Source organism: Motacilla alba, chromosome 7 (genome assembly GCF_015832195.1).
Source record: "Motacilla alba alba isolate MOTALB_02 chromosome 7, Motacilla_alba_V1.0_pri, whole genome shotgun sequence".
NCBI classification, from domain to species: Eukaryota; Metazoa; Chordata; class Aves; order Passeriformes; family Motacillidae; genus Motacilla; species Motacilla alba.
Window position 1 is genome coordinate 10,988,247 of NC_052022.1, and position 16,041 is coordinate 11,004,287.

At 41.8% G+C, this 16,041-nt stretch overlaps 1 protein-coding gene across 8 annotated transcripts in view; it reads left to right on the plus strand.

Moving 5' to 3' along the window:
* SEMA5B (semaphorin 5B) overlaps nt 1-16,041 on the plus strand; it is a 267,620-nt gene that overhangs the window by 122,569 nt on the left and 129,010 nt on the right. For all 8 annotated transcript variants that reach the window (XM_038143564.1, XM_038143565.1, XM_038143560.1 and 5 more), the window contains one exon: nt 12,593-12,798. In XM_038143564.1, coding sequence (XP_037999492.1) covers nt 12,645-12,798 — 154 coding nt within the window. In that variant the 5' untranslated portion in view covers nt 12,593-12,644. The remainder of the gene's footprint in view (nt 1-12,592; nt 12,799-16,041) is intronic.

Consider the following 16,041-nt stretch of genomic DNA (forward strand, 5'->3'; position numbering starts at 1 on the left):
GATCAAGATAGGTTCTTAAGATTTAGAACTAGTGGCCTTCTGAAGAAGTAAGGCTTCTAGTTGTCATTTATGTCACAACATGTCCTTTTATCATACTTTCTGTGTCTCCAGCAGGAACAGTTTTTATTTTAAAGGAAAAGAGAAATGGTTCATTTGATGGGGATTAGCACAGACAAGCTTACTAATATTTGAAGGCAATTTCTCTGCCGTACCTTTTTCCCTATTTCATATCCCACAGAGATTACCTCAGACTGCCGTTGTTAGTCACTGTTATTTATATAAAGATATGTAATGCATTTGTGCTTGAGGGGTCGTCTGTAACGAGGTATGCAATTTCAGACTGTAGAGACTGGCAGGAATTACTGTGAAGAATTGCTTTCCAGTGACAGCTTTATCCTGCCTGTAATATGTCATTGCGTGTGACTCTCAATTAATCACGCAATAACAAAACATTGCGTCTGGCGACAATGGTGTGTCCATTAATATCGAGAGGTAAGACCCAGCTTTATGAACACAAATGCTGTCCCCTGCCCACTCGTGCACTTTAATCAGCAAGTCTCAGCCCAGAAGGAACATTTTTCTCTTATCCTCTCCCCCATCATCCTCTATTGCGATCTATTAAGCTGCAATCCATAACGTCTCATGTCTCTGTAATGGTCTGATGGCGTGTGGTGTTAAATGATTGCATGAATTTGACTTTGTCTCGCTCCGCCTTGACCTTGGTGTCTTCAGTGGCTTCCCCTCTCTCGTTTTCAAATCGGGAGTGGGGAGTTGGAAGAGAAGATGGAAGAGTGACAGGATGGAGATACTACAAGGGAGGTTTTATATTGTTCTTTGAGGAGATGGGGGAGATGAGGTAAGAGGAGCCATCGCTGGGAGATGAAAATGCAGCGATTTGCAAATTTGCCGGAGAAAAGCTATCATGCTGTTGAGCATAACCTGCTTCGCAGACTGAAGCCTGCCACGTGCAGGACCTCATTGGTAAGCAGACTGGAAACCTTGCAGTAATTCTTCCCCTCGCTTGTTCTGCCATTTATAATATGATTGCTAAGTAATATATCAATTTAAGTAAAATCCCCAAATCTCTTTGTGTTTTACAGCTGTATTTATATCCTGAACAGAAACATAAAGAGGCACCTGGGTGTTCTGTGCTTGGGCTACAAAGAAAGACACCCTGGTCCCAGCCACCAAGTATGAATCCCTGTTACTACATCCAGCCAGGTTTCGACACAGATTCTCACTCCCTTGATAGCCGTAGTTTGTTTTTTTTTTCAGTTGATTTATTTTGAGTTGGCATTGAGGTTTTACATCCTGTGCAACATAAATAGGAAGTCTGGTAGTAATTAGTGTCAATGCTTTTATTTTTTTGCGAAGAAACCTAATTTTTAAACGGTGCTTGGCAGGACAGTCTCAGAAGAATCTCCTGAGCATCCTCAGTGCTGGTTTACACCACAGCATTGTCATGTTACATGCAACAGAGGAAATTAATTGTTGTATCTCTTCCCATGGGTTAATACTGTTTGTGAATTTGTGACACGTTTGACTGGTAGCATTGAAAAGTGCATACTGAAAGAAGCATTTGGATTTTGACAATTGTGTGTTGTGTGCATTGCAGTACTTTCACTTTTTGTAAATAAAAAACAAAAGCCTTTGGGATTTTTAGCAATAAAAAGGTTTGTAGCTCCTTGGGGAATTCTTCATGGTCTGGCTTGCTGAAACTCCCCATTGTCTCTGAATTATCAGCCAGACAATAAAAAATAGTTAATCCAGGGTTTATGTCAAACATGGTTATTCTGGAGTAAATGCAGTATTATACCAGCACCATACAAAGTTCTTACTCCCTCTGGGCAATGTGACTTCTGCCAGTTAGCAAGAGCATTGGTTGTGGTTCTTTAATTAAGTCTAACCCCATCTCCCCTGCTGTATGAGCAGTGGATCTGACAAGATGCTGAACTTGCTAAACTATATAAAATAAAAGCACCTGCCCTCACATGAAATTGAGGGCACTCAGTAGTGCAGAAGGTGTTCTCCTTGGTGATCCCTGGCAGATACAATCCAGCACAGCTTCATAAAACCATTTGCTGCCAGGTGTGGGCCTGCATATTTGCATCAAGCTTTTCCATCAGGTGAATGCTGTTAGTTCATGTGTTAGGAGCCAAGCACACACAAGGGAGACCTCCAAGAAGGAGGGTTTGTAATCAATTTCTCATTCCCAAATTATTTTTCCAGGGTCCCCACAGTATAGTGTTTGAGTAACAGAATAATTTCCTAGCTATTAAGTGCCTGAAAATCAGCAGTAATTAACTTAGCACAAGTTCATCTCTTCCTCTCCCTCCTCTTTGCTGAAAAAAACAAACAAACCCCCTTTCTCAGCAGAGGAAATGCAGATGGAAGCAGTCTCTTCTGCCTTAGTGCAGTCATGTACAGATTACATCTTTTTCCCCCTTTCGATTCTGTGAATAACATAATTGCTTTGTTATCCCTCAGGGGATTTGTAATATTAACATTGGTTAATGACATTAATTCAAGTTTTTACCATTAATAAAATGGCATTGCTTAAAATTAAGCATTACATTTCAATTAGTAGTCCATCAAAGACTTTAATAGTCTGGAGCATTAAAGTGGTATTTTTTTAAATTTCTTATTAATTTTTTATTGTATCATGCTAATTTCCAAAGAGTGATTGAAAGCCCAGCTGATCCAACGAACGACCCTATCTGCCATGTTTCTTGAAGGAACTTCTTTCTTTTACGACATTATGCAAAAAGGTCACATTTCCACAAAGCAGGAATCTGTTTCAGTCACCTCCTGAATTCATTATCATCCTTTTTACTTTTTAACATGAGGCACATGATATACAGGCACCCCAGGTGGACATGTTTAAATTAATCTAGTAATAATTGATTCAGAAGAGATTTGGAGGACAGAATTTGCATAAAAGCCATAATGAGAGCAACTCCTCCAAGGCCAGACTGAACAGCTAAGTCCCTGAATAACTTACACCTCCTAAACTAATTTGGTTATATATGCAGGATGAAGGTGTGGGGGCTGGAACACCATGTGATTGGAATTCATTACAAATAATTCATCTTCTCTAGGAAGGCTGGCCTCAGAGTGTATTAAAATTATATCAGCTCCCAAATGCTTGCTCAGACCCTGCCTCTGGAAGATGATGACGAAGTTTCTGTCTGAGGGATTGTTTGGGTATTTTAAAGCATTTCTGAGGCAAAGAGCTGACACCCCAGGGCTGGGTTGTTCTCTGGCAGGCTGCTTCTCCTGCCTGGTGGGAAAATATTCAGATACTCAATCTTGGCTGGACATCTGATGGTCAAAAACATAAGTGCAGAGGAGGATCCCAGCTTTCAGTCTCAGTTATTCTTCCCTTCAATTCCAGAATGGAATTTCTTAGCTAAGTTGTAGATTATAGGATTTGCATTAAATCCTGGATCACTGCGATGTCTTTGGGAATTTAGGGAGTCCCGCTGCAGGATGGGGACTCTGTACTGTTTAGTTAAAGTAAATCTGCAGACAGAGAAAATTACAACTGTTCAGTCCATTAAAAGAAACCAGGCCTTTTTGAAGGTCAGCTGTCCTGCTTGACTTTGCCTAAATACCCTTTTTGAGAAAAGCTCTAAAAGGATGTCTCCATGACCCAGCATAGTAATGCCTGTGTTCTGAGGCTGGTGAGCTTCAGTTAACAGGTAACACAGTAACATGCTCCTGGCATCAGAGAAGTTGCATAGCATGTGTGGAAGGAGGGGGAAATTCAGCTCTGTCTTTCCAGAAACTGTTGATCATCATATATTTTTCATGGGAATTTTGATGTCATTGTTGTTTTCAGCAGATGAAGAATCAGTCCTATTTTGTTTATACACAGCATCAGTGTACTGATTTGTACAACCTGTCATTTGTGAGATGTGTATGTTCTTCAGGGCTGTCCTGCAGCCAAGAGGATCTGGGAAGAGCAGCCCTGCTTTTCAGAGTACCAAATACAGTGCAAGAGCTGGGGCAGACCAAAGCAGCCCTGCTGCTCCAGCGAGGGGAACAGTTAACAGAGCTCAACTGGTGCCTGCTGTTGCAAGAAGTATGAGAAAAGCTGAGCCCGGCAGGAGAAAAAAAGAGTCTGGCTGACAATTATTGTTTTGTCTGTTCACATTTGGGGCATATAGAGGCTGGCTGAATGCTTTCTAGCCAAAGGTTTCTGTATGATAAATGATGCTGTGCTGTGCCAAGAAGACAATGCAGCGAAATATATTCTTGTTTCCAAACAGGCTGAAACTTGGAGTTGTGCTACAGGGATGCTTTATCCTTCTTCTCCTAGAGTTAAAATTAAACCATGAGTATGTGTTATGTGGCACTGGGTAATCACAAATCTTTGACAAAACAAACAAGCTCTGGTTTCTCTCTCCTGCATGTGCAAGCGTTAAAAGAAAAAGTTCTTCTCGTCCTATTTTTCCAACATAGCAGTGGAGGAAGGAGCTGCAGGGAGGGATGAGTTGGGTTTGCAATATGCAACAACTGCCTTTGACTCTAGCATGTGGGGCTGTGTCAGTGATGCAAGAGGGTTTGTTGGATGGAGTAGAAGGAAGTGGGTGGCAGAAGCTGGATGCAGAGTCAGAGGTTACAACAGGAAAAACGAGCCTCTGGAAGAGGCCAGCCCATATGTTATGGCTGACTCTCAGGCAGGAGGTTCATTGGTGTGATGATTTCATGGCTTCGTGTTTGTCTCTGGACACTTGAATTGTGGGATTGCTTTAGGTCAGAGAAAAATTAAGTGGTTTGGCTTTTTTTTTTTATTTTTATTTTTTTATTTTATTTCTGCTTTCTATTGTTTTTCCAGCTCTGCGGACACAGGGGCACCACAGTGACTGCTGCATAGTTTATCAGGATTGCTTATCTGTTGGGCACAGTCTGGGGACTGTGTCCCCAGATCGCTGTCACAGTGTTGAAGAGAGAGACTTTGTGAGTTACCAGCCTAGGTCTAATATAATTTGGAACTATTGTCACCAACTTACTTACTAAACATCCCAAGAGATGTCTGCAATAGACCCTATAATTAGAGCTGAATAAAAAAATAGTGTCAGTTAAACAATGGTTAATACTTTAGTAAGTCAAAAAATTCAGTAACAATTATGGTTTTCATATTAAACTGTGAGACAAAAGATAAGCCCATACAAAAAGCATTTTGAAAAGTCAGGAGGAATTAATTCCTCTTTCTGTCTCTGTCTCAAACTGTCTGCAGATACTAGTGATTGAGTGACAAATTTGTATCCTGCCTCAGTTTCCAGCATTGTAGCATCACAGCTGCAGTGGGGGGGTCTGTGAGCAGGAGCACCACATGTCTGGAAACCACTGCAAATAGAGGATTGTCTCCAGACTGTCAAGCACAAGAGTGCGTTGGAATGACAGTGGCTGTGCAGTGTGGTCCTGGGGACTGTGGATCTGCTAATTTGCACGTTTACAAACCAACTACATTGTGGAGGGGAGTAACTTGAAGAAAAGCTGCTGTGTTGGTGTTTCTGTAACAGCTACAAGCTTAAGGCTATGGGTTGGGTACCAAACCTCAAGCCAGAAAGCACTCTTGCAGCCAGGTGATGATTTGCAATAAGTGTGATACTTGCTTTATGTAAACAGCATGTCTGGTACGTTGGATTTACAGCTCCCAAGCAGGGATTCCAAATCACATGTTCAATGAGAAAGGTGACTGCACTGCAAGAGGTGCTGAGCCCTGTGCACGCTCCCCTGCTGCAGGCAGGGCCTCTGGAATAGTTATTCCTCCTGTTGCTGCTGTCCCATGAGCCCTGGGGTGGCTCCTCTCTTGGGCTGTGTACACTCTTCCTCTTTTTGTCTGAGCATCTGGAGACTTTGACTGGGAGTCGGGAACTCCTGATTCTAGAGCTAGGCTCCAGTAAATGTCGAGTCTGAGCTGCAGTTGTGCTAAGTACCATAGCATCCATCACATTCTGCTGTTGTGTTAGGCTTTGCCTTCATCTCCATGTTTCACAGATGGAACACATAAAAATAATTCCATAGCCAGTCCAGGTCCAGGAATTACCAAAAATTTGGTAAGTCTTTGACAAAACTTTGACTTCTCTCAGAGAGGCCATTCTGTGAACAGTAAATAGCAGATATTTCCATCCCCCCTGTAGAGGCACTTTTCTAGAAAACAGTGGCAGCATACCACCAGGGAGATAAATGAGTGTGAGCCTTCATTGCCAAATACAATCTTTGAATAAACAGAAGACTTCAGACTCCAAGGCACCTTTTCTCAAGTGCTAAATTCATACCCCAAACAAATGCTAACAAAGCCTCTCATGTCTTTATATTAAGTGTAGGCAGTAAAAAAAAGACCTAGAGCTCTCTGGGGAGCCTCTTGAAGCACCTGGGGACACATTCAATGTGTGGTCAGGTTATCACTACTCAGAAGCAAGCCTGAGTGTCAGCAGAGCAGGTATTTATTTATGCCCACTGGATTTGGCAGGAGCCCAGAGGTACAGTATATTTTGCGCTGTTACACAGACTTTTATTGTTGAATCAGTTTTATTTAATGGAAGCTCTCTATAAAAGGGTCTTGTTTTGGAGGGCTTCCTCTACAGGTGTGGAAACAGTTCTTTTTCCAGGACCTTGTGGCAGTGGACTGCACTACTAAGGCCCAGTGACCAAATGGTGGCTGATGGTTTACTGAGGGCCCACACCAGTCCATGGAAAAGTGGCCTGACAGCAACCAATTAATTTTGTGCTAAACCATTATTAAGAGTTTTGTCTCTGTTACCTGTTCTGAATGAAAATATCCCATTGCATTTTGTGGCCTTGGTTTCACACCTTGACCAGTCCTGGGTGGCTTTGGTCAGCAATCAGAAAGAGCCGTAGAAGTAAAGTGTCCCCAAGTGCACTGTCAATTTTTTGTGGGATGTAGTCCTAAGAACATCAAAGTACAGACTATTATAATTCAGCTCCACTACAGGCTTCATGAGCCAGGAACCAAAGAGTATATTAGGAAAAACTGATTTCTCCCTTGCAAAGAGTTACCTGAATTATTTATACAGATCTAGATAACAGAAGGGTTTCAATGAATTGACCTGTGTTGCAAAATCTTGATTGTTTTATTCCTGATACTAAACCTACCATGATACTGCCAGTGGTGTCCTGCAGACTCTGTGAGGCAGGCACTGTGAGAGGGGTCAGCATGGAGCTCAGGCTTCTGCTCTGCCACAAGACAGCATATTGCCTGCATGCACTTGAGATGCACCCTGCTGCTGAATTGCAGGGGGAGTTTGAAGATAACCCTTGGATATATGTATGAAAATGTGGGTTTGTCTTCCTGGGGTGTTGTGAGAGCGAGTTCAGTGTGAGACTCATAGATGATGTTGCAGTTGAGGCCATGGGAAGCTCTGAACAAGGTGGATACACACAAGCCTGGTGACAGCCAGAGCAAGACCTTTGGCATATAAACTGCCATGAAATCCAAAGTGAGCTCACCGATTCTTCTGAAGACTGTAGGATGATTTAATTAAAGCAAAACAAGATCCCTTCACAGATTCTCATCTCAGCCAGAGTTTGACCATTTCCATGGATTTGCCTCACAAAGTAAGTGAGAGAAGCTTAGTATCCACAAGTCCAGTCTAACAGTGCATGAGATTTGACCTCTGGACATGCAAGTGCAGCCCGGCATGTTTTGGCTGTAAGACAGATCTGTGGGCACAGCTGAGGGCTGAGTGTGTGCATGTGGCCAGGGGCAGAGGGAAAAGCTCTGCTTTTTCTTCGATAGTGTGGAATGGCCCTTGGAGCCAGTTGGGTGGGATGGATTCCAGCTGGAGAGGGAGGGAAGCATGAGGAGCATCAGATGAATAAAGGACCATAGTTTTGTTGGTCTTGGAGCTCTGTTTTCTAGGGCAGAGCTGCCTGTGCCAGCCTGTCATAGCCACATTTCTGAGCTGGCTTTCTTTACAATGTTTATATTTACTTCCCTTATTCTTCCAGTACTTTTTTGAATACTTTAATGTCCACATCTTTCCATTGCACCTCTTCCATCTGCTATCCCAGTCTAATAAAACCATAACTGTGACAATCACAAAAGATCCTGAACAGAAGAATTAAAGCTTTTGCAGGAGGTTCCTTTTTTTAGTCTTTTTTAAAGGCATGTCTTTCCTTTAAAATGAAAGATGAAGCATTTTCTTTTATCCTTTAACTTTACTGTCACATTTTATTAAGTCAAAATGATAGTTACAGTCAGAGGAAAGCAGGATATGAATTCCTGGTACAGCCATTTTTAAAGTGTGCTTTGTTTTAAAGCCCTGAAGATTGATTGAAGGTATTTTTCTTTTAGACACAAAGCTTTAGTCAAAAGGGGCCTGATCTGAGTTACCCTCTGTAAATCAGGATTAGTTTCTGTGAAATCAATGGAGTTGCAATGATACAATACGGGGTGAGTTGGAAAAGACTCATGCCCTGACAATAAATAAGGGAGGGACTGTGGGCGATCCCCTGAACGCTGCCCTTGCGCCGGGGTGAAACCACGAGGCAAAGCAGAATTATACCCTGTCTCTCTCAGGCTGCCATGGAATGTCCTGGCTGGGAGGTGGGCAGGCAGAGTGGGTTTGTGCTGACACGGGCACTGAGGTTGCAAATCTCAGCTCTGGAGATGCTCTGAGTGTGCAGACCTCCTGCCTTTCCCAGAGGGAGCAGCTCTTTGCACATCCCCTGCCGCTGCCACTGCAGGCAGGGGAGCCCGTGAGCTGAGAAAACCTGACTTAAGAGACAAGAGGATGGTGGCAGAAGTGGTGCTCTACAAAACACCTGACTGTGGAGCAAATGTCACCAAATCCAGTGTAGCCTGAATTTATCGACCTTTTTCTGTCAGAGAGCTGTACGGATTCACTGGGTGGAGTAGAAAAGGGGAGAAAGATGCCCCATCACTGGCCCTTGGGGCTTTGCAGAGGCTCAGAGGACAGGCATTCATGAGGAACAAGACAGATAAACTTGGACAGATAATATTTTTGGACATTTTTATCTCTTTGTAATGTATCTGCATTGGGCCAGGAAGAAGAATAGCTAAGGTGGTAAAGATGCATCAAGATGCGCAAATAAAGAATTGAAATGATGTGTCCTGTCTGAGATTTCAGTTTAACCAGGGATTTGAGCTCTTGTCTCTCATCTGCACTGAAACCTTGACAACTGGTTTCTTGAGCCCTAAGCCATTCTGAGCAGACAGTCTAATAAGAACAGCTCTTTTTATAGCATTTAACTGTATCTAAATGGCTTAAGGCCAGGGCAAGTTCCAACACTGCAAAGCACCCCTACTCTGGGCTGTGCTGGGGACGTGCAGTGTTTTAGCAGTCTGGATGGGGACTGGCCTAAGCACTGATCATACTCCAGGCTTCACAGTGAAAATCTGCAGCTTGGGCAAAATGGGAGGCTTGGATTTGGCCACCTCAAGTAAAATTAAAACATTTCATTTCATTAAAACACTTCATACCTGCTGGACTCTCCCAGGCAGTTACGAGCTTGCTCCTGGCATACAGCTGACCTGTGCCTGCTCATGGCACTGCTTCATATTCGGAGTGCGGGGTTCTCTTTGGAAATTAATTTGCAGCAGCTGGGGATTACCAAGTTAGAGTCTTAAAATACTGAGAAAAAGTGAACTAGGAAGCCTGGGGAAAGGACAGGTTGAAGGACTAAGATTTTTCAGCGTTATCCACTGTCTCAATACTGTTCAGCTCTAGGGCTCTGACTTCTGTTGCCCTTGATCAAGCTGGAATTTACCCACTGACTCTGATTCCAGTTAGAGACCAGCTCAGGGCTGCACATGACACTGATTTTCCTCAACTTTCCAGCACACAAATGCTCCACGCATTTGATGAATGCAATTTGAGGTAGGAGGTAGAGAACACAGTGAAGGATATGAGTTTTTTATAATGTTCCTTTTTCACCTTGGTTGGGTCATTTATTACTTTCCACTTTGTGTTCAAAACCATTATTTTCATGCACACTTTGGATTTCCCTATGATAATAAGGAAAATAAGATGGAACTTTACCCCAAATACTGGTTACAGCTTTCTAAGGAACATTGAAGTCTCTTGGACTGTGGTAAAATCTCCCAGGGAAAGTGGCAGAAATCCAGATACTTGGCACATTTTACAACTAGTCCAGACAAAACACTAGTAAATGTACTCTGCTTTGGCACAGAATAGGCTGTGGGCTGTTATGAAGCTTCCCTGTATGCAACTTTTTATCATTTCATGACCATAATGAGTGTGAAACTTGAATTTACTCATCTGCTGATTGCACACCACACAGGGCTGTAGAAGAGCATAGGACCCTAGCATGTGTCTTTGTTTTAAGATTTTTTTTTCACCTAGCTTGAGATCATTGTTTGGATGATTAGTACATGAAAATGGCCATATTGGCTCAGACTAGAAGTCTGCCTAGTTTAGTACCTTGTTCTAGGATTAGCCAGTAATGGCTGCACTGGGAGTAGTAGAGCGTGCATAAAGTGAGATTTCTATGACTGTCTTTTCCAGTTTCCAGGAAGGGTATCTGACAGTGAAAAAGTCCTTTTTGCCTTTTGTGCATTTCCCACAACAGCCATCTCCTATCTAAGGAAAGTTTGGCTTTGACTTTAAGTGTATCCGAAAGCTATACAAAATGCATCTCCTGGCCTTCGCATCTCTGTGCTGTGTTTCATTTCTGGATCTTTACTGGAAAAAAAGGACAATTTAATCCAATGGCTGAAAATACAATGTGAAGCTTCATCATCAATAATTTTTATTACGGTGTGGCTCATACAACATGTCCATCGTGTGAGGTGCCACAGTACTCAGCAGTGCACACCCTGCAGTATGCTTGTGCTTAATGCTGTGCTGGCCTTAGCTTTAAATGATTTCACATCTCTTCCTTCTGCCAGTCTCATTTCTTAATTTAATATTATATTTGCTGTGTTTTTCAAAACAGTCACCCTCCATAGTAAAGTGCTGTAGAACCTCTTTTGGAGAGCTGGAAAGGGATTTTATATATCACTGCATAAAATCTGCATGTATATGGGGATGGAAAAAATGTGAAATGTTGTAATGTCTCACTCACACTGATTGGGAAACCAAGTCCCTAGAACTACCCCGAGCCCTGAATGCCAATGCTATTTTCAGTCAGAGGTATGGAGCTGCTGCTGAGGACGTGCAGAATGGATGCACTGGCAACTCATCTTTATGCATGTTTAGAATCACAGAGAAATACAGTTAAGAATAAAACACAGGATCCATTTTTCAAACCAACTGTCTCCCATTCCTGATGTAAGCAGTCCCTTATTGCTCTTGATGCCTGAAGACCTTTAAAAGTTTCTTCCAACTCCTTGATGTCACAATATTGTCCTCTATATTGGAGTTTGCTCCATGCCACAATCCTGTCATTGTGAATCAGTGCCTCATGTTACTTGCCCGACCATTTCAGGTCACTGAAAGTGTTTTAGAGACTCCAAACAAAAATATAGAGGTATCAGATACTGCAGCTGTTGACTGTTACACTAACTTTATGAATGACATCTGCAGGAATTGAAAATCTCATTATGTGTGAATTTGATCAGAATTAGCTTTATCATTAGATAAGATTTAAAGGTAGGAGACTCTATTTGTTTGAAAACACGTGCTTGCAATAATTGAACAGAGTTACATAGGAAAATATACTATGCACATCAATAAGAATACATTTGGCAATGCAGATTTTCTTAAGCTGCAGCATCATCTTGGGGAGCTTGTGGCATGGGCTAATTAATCCTTCATCCTCTGCCTCAGGCCTAGTAGGCCTGGGGGAATTTTTAGAGCTGTGCCTTTACTTCTACTGTTGTTAAAAATGGTCACGTAGAAAAGGCATGACTTTCCTCTCTCCTCGCCTGAGAATGAATGCTCCTCCTCTTTAGCTGTGCCTCAGCTCTTGTGACTGGGAGCTGTAGCATCCCATAATAATGAAGGCAGTCGACTCACTTCTCACCATTTCCCCCTTCAGATTATTCTAACATTTATGTTACCTCAATTAGCACTTTCCTGTCAAGACCTTTATACTGGCTTGTTTTGTTTCAAGACATTTAAAGCAGCAGTATGAATCACATGTTAGAACACAGTTTTCATGGTGACTGATGTTGGCCTTTCCTTAGCAATCTCTTGAATTTAGCATGGAATTTACTATGGACACATTTTGAAATTGAGGAGGGAGGTGTCTGCACTGGAGGAAACATTTACACCCGGGATATTTGAAATTTCACATTGTCAGTGCCAGCCATTGCACACCAGGTGCTTTATAAGATGCACACCCCAAGGGTACACAGACAGAGGTGTTTAGGGAGCTGTGTACTTCCCTTTTTTATGGTTGTAAATTGGGGTGGGTTTTTTGATTTTTTTTTGTTGATTTTTGATTTTTTTTAAAATTTCTGTTGTTTTGTTTTAGGTTTTTTGTGCTGTTTGTGGAATATTACCTTACGTACTTAAGCACAGGTGGGGTTGGTAGGAAAGGGGAACTCCACCCTTCTCCATGTTACATGCTCTGGATAAGCATTTGCCTTTCTGAAAGTGGAACCTTTCTGAAAGAGGAATTATTTGTGTTTCAGGTATCCTCCGTGGGCCTGTCTTGGAAGCTAGATCTGCAGCTGCCCTTCAGTCATGATTGTTTCAAGATTAAAGGCCATTTCCCTGTCATTGCCAAGCCTTTTTCTTCTTGCTTTTCATCTCTCAGCATCACAGAATGTACCCGAATACACTGAAGCTGAACATCAGCAATGTGTTAGGAAAGAACACCCCACAATTGCTTTTGAAGGTAAGAGCTTCTATTCCTGTTCCAGATTCCAATTGGATGATCCATTTAGGTTTAGTCTGTACTGTTTTTCCTTACAACTCTGATCCACAGGCCAGGGGAAGTGGCCTGACGAATCATTTTCCCTTTGATGCTTTACAGTGTTTTAATTCTGAGGTTTCACAGCAGTCGCTTAATTCAGGCCGTTTTGGGACTACTGGTCTAAGAACCTCAATTTTCTACTCTGTTACAGGCTCCCTGTAATCTTGTGCCATGCTGAAACTGTGTTTCAGTTTCCTTTTCTCTAACTGGTTTCAGTAATGCCTCACCTGGCTTGCTGGAGCCCGACACTTAATAAGTGAAATGTGATAGAGAATTTGGACACGAATGCAAGAGAAATGAGTTGATTTAAAATTGCAGGGAGTGGCTGTGCCTTTGTTTGTAGCATTCCTGGTTAGGTTTGGTTTTGTCATGCATTTGTCACCTGGGCTAGTAGTTTTTCTGTCCTTCATCTGGGCATTTAACTTGAATGTGAGAGGGGGCCTTTGTGTTGCAATGGCCAATTCTTTTCCTGTTCTTTTGAAGCGCGGGATTTCTCTTGTCCTTATCCACTCAGATTTTCCATGAACGTTCATGCCATGTACTCCTCAATTGTTGTCTGAATAATCTGTCCACTTATCCACAGAGCAGCTAGATCTTTATATTGGTACCACTATTATTTGAAAATTCACTCCAGACTAGTGTGTTCAACTCAGAGTGCCAGCATCAGCAGCTGCTGAGTCTCCTTGCTAAAAATGGATTCCTCCCAAATGCTGGAATATTGATTTTGGTTCCCATTTAAGACTTTGCAATGCATCTCCAGTTACATTCTTTGCTAAAGGCAATTGAGTACCTTGCAATGTGTCTCTAGTTAGGTTCTTTGCTAAAGGCAATTCAGTTGTGGTTTTGTGACCTTTGAGATAGGGTTTCCAGGAAGAAAGTAGTCAAAGGCTTCCTTGCTGACCTTTGAGGGTTCTTCTGGAGAGCTTTACTATTCTTCACAGAGGAGGAAACTTAATTGTCTCTTAATTTGGAAAATTTAAGAGATTTCTTGTCTGTTTTCCATTATCCATGCCTTAAAGGTTTAAGTAGATTAAAATAAATTAGCAGAATCGTTAAGCTTTCATGATACAGTGCTGGCTCTAACCTTGGTCTGGTAAATAAACCTTGATTTTAATTGCTAAATAAGTCTAACCATCTGTTTTAACTGGGGAGGGCCAAAAGGAGAAGCCCTTGCTGTTAAAAAACAGTGAAATTCAATTCAGTAAATAAAAAAATAATGAGAATACTATAGGTACAGAAAAGAGAAAAAGTGTTGCTCGCTCTATTAACCAGGAGCACCAAACTTGGAGTTTACAGAGGATGTGTCTGTGCAATCCTGCACTGAGATAAATCATTCTGCAGGGAATATTAAAAGCCCCAATTCCTGAAGTTGAGGAATTGGTGGGCATTTCTTGGTACTCAATATGAGTGCTACTCTGCAGAATTGATGGCTGTGTAAACATACTCATAATCTGCCAGTTTGCTTTGTTTTAATAAGGCATGAATATTTCACAGGAAAAAAAAATCTGTCCTCTTCTTTCACTGTTCTTGTTCTCTTCCTTTTTTCAATGATAGAGGGCAAAAACTGATGAGTTAATTAGAACCTCACAACTGTGCAAAAGAAAGAAGGATTGAAATTGCAGATGCATTAAGAAAATGACCCAGATTATAATTTGAGATCCTTAAACCCAAGTTAGATTCAGAGTTATGTTTTTTCACAGCACCTGTTTCCTTGTGATTGTTCATGATTTCATTTCATTGTTCATACAGTTTCATTTCGTATTTTGTGCTGCAGAGCTCAGCTGGAAAATACACTGTAGGAATTAAATTAAAGGCACCTTTTGTCCACTGCACTTAAGACCTGGTGAAGAGGGCTCACATGTCCAAAAACCACATCAGTTCATAATCTGATTTTTCTTAAAGTTATACCCTGTTCTGATGCCAGCACATACAGGTTTAGGCTACAATGGTAGACAAGTAGGGGAATCTAAATTTTATGTGGTGTTCCCAGATTGCTCTGAGGATGTCTCTGCTTAACAGTGTGCCTCAGGGGCTTTCCGAGGCTCTCCAGATGCATCGACTCATGAATCACAACCTGGTACACAATGGGAGTGTGTAATGACTGAAAGAGTGACCCCAGCAGAGCCCTTCTGATGCTCCTGCTGCCAGGGGAAAGGATTATGTTACACCAGCAATTTTCTGCGGATGGGCCACAATAATAATAAGGCCTCTGGCCATTCAGTCATACAGGGTACATTAATTTACTGCCAGAATGAATAGGCTAACAAAACAGTTTATGTTACAAAGGGCTACAGTAACTTCTTTTTCACAACCTTGCTAACCAGGCTTCCCATCACCAGACAAATGGGATGCCATACCATGTTTTGTGGTCTCTAGTCTTCAGTTCCCACTTTGCTTGTGCTCAGTCTCTTTTTATTATATTCTACCCCTAGAATATATTCTTAACATCCAGTTGACTGGATAATATCCTTGTTGTAGAAGAATCCATGTAAAACTTCTTTCTGTCTATTTTCCCCTTATTTCCTGAGAAATTCTGTATTTTTATGTTTTTATTGTATCTCATCCACACTAGCCAATCAATCATCGGTTTGATTGGTTTTGTATCTCTTTGTCTTTATGAGAGTGGGTAAGAAAGATAGAACCCAGTACATGTCCTACCCATTCAAGCAGAAAGGAGATTATGTAAATAAAATGCTTTTACTTTAGCTGTGTTCAGACCTGAAGAAATGTATGTTTCTTTACAGACTCCATTCCCAAAATGATTTGCGCCATTACGTGTGACATAGAGAAAATGGCCTAGACAAGTCAAGGGGCATACATTCTGGTTCTAGATGTACATATTTTAAATGCTAAAGATAACATTTGTTCTGCCAGGACAGATGTGAGCTGGGGAGGGGCCATGAGCTGAATGGTTTATCCTTGCAGCCTGCAGGGAGATCCTGAGGGACACAACAGGAATTTTGTGCTGCAAGCACTGTCCTGTGTGTTTGCACAGTACCAAACTATCACAATGGTGCCCCAGTTTCCCTGGGGCTTATAAATGATGCTCATTGTACAGTTCACCAGCAATAATAACGTACCCAGTTTGGGCTTTTCATAATTAGATTGTTCTACTCTGTGCTTATAGGAAATCCAGTTAAAGTTTGATTTCCCTTGTTAGATCAA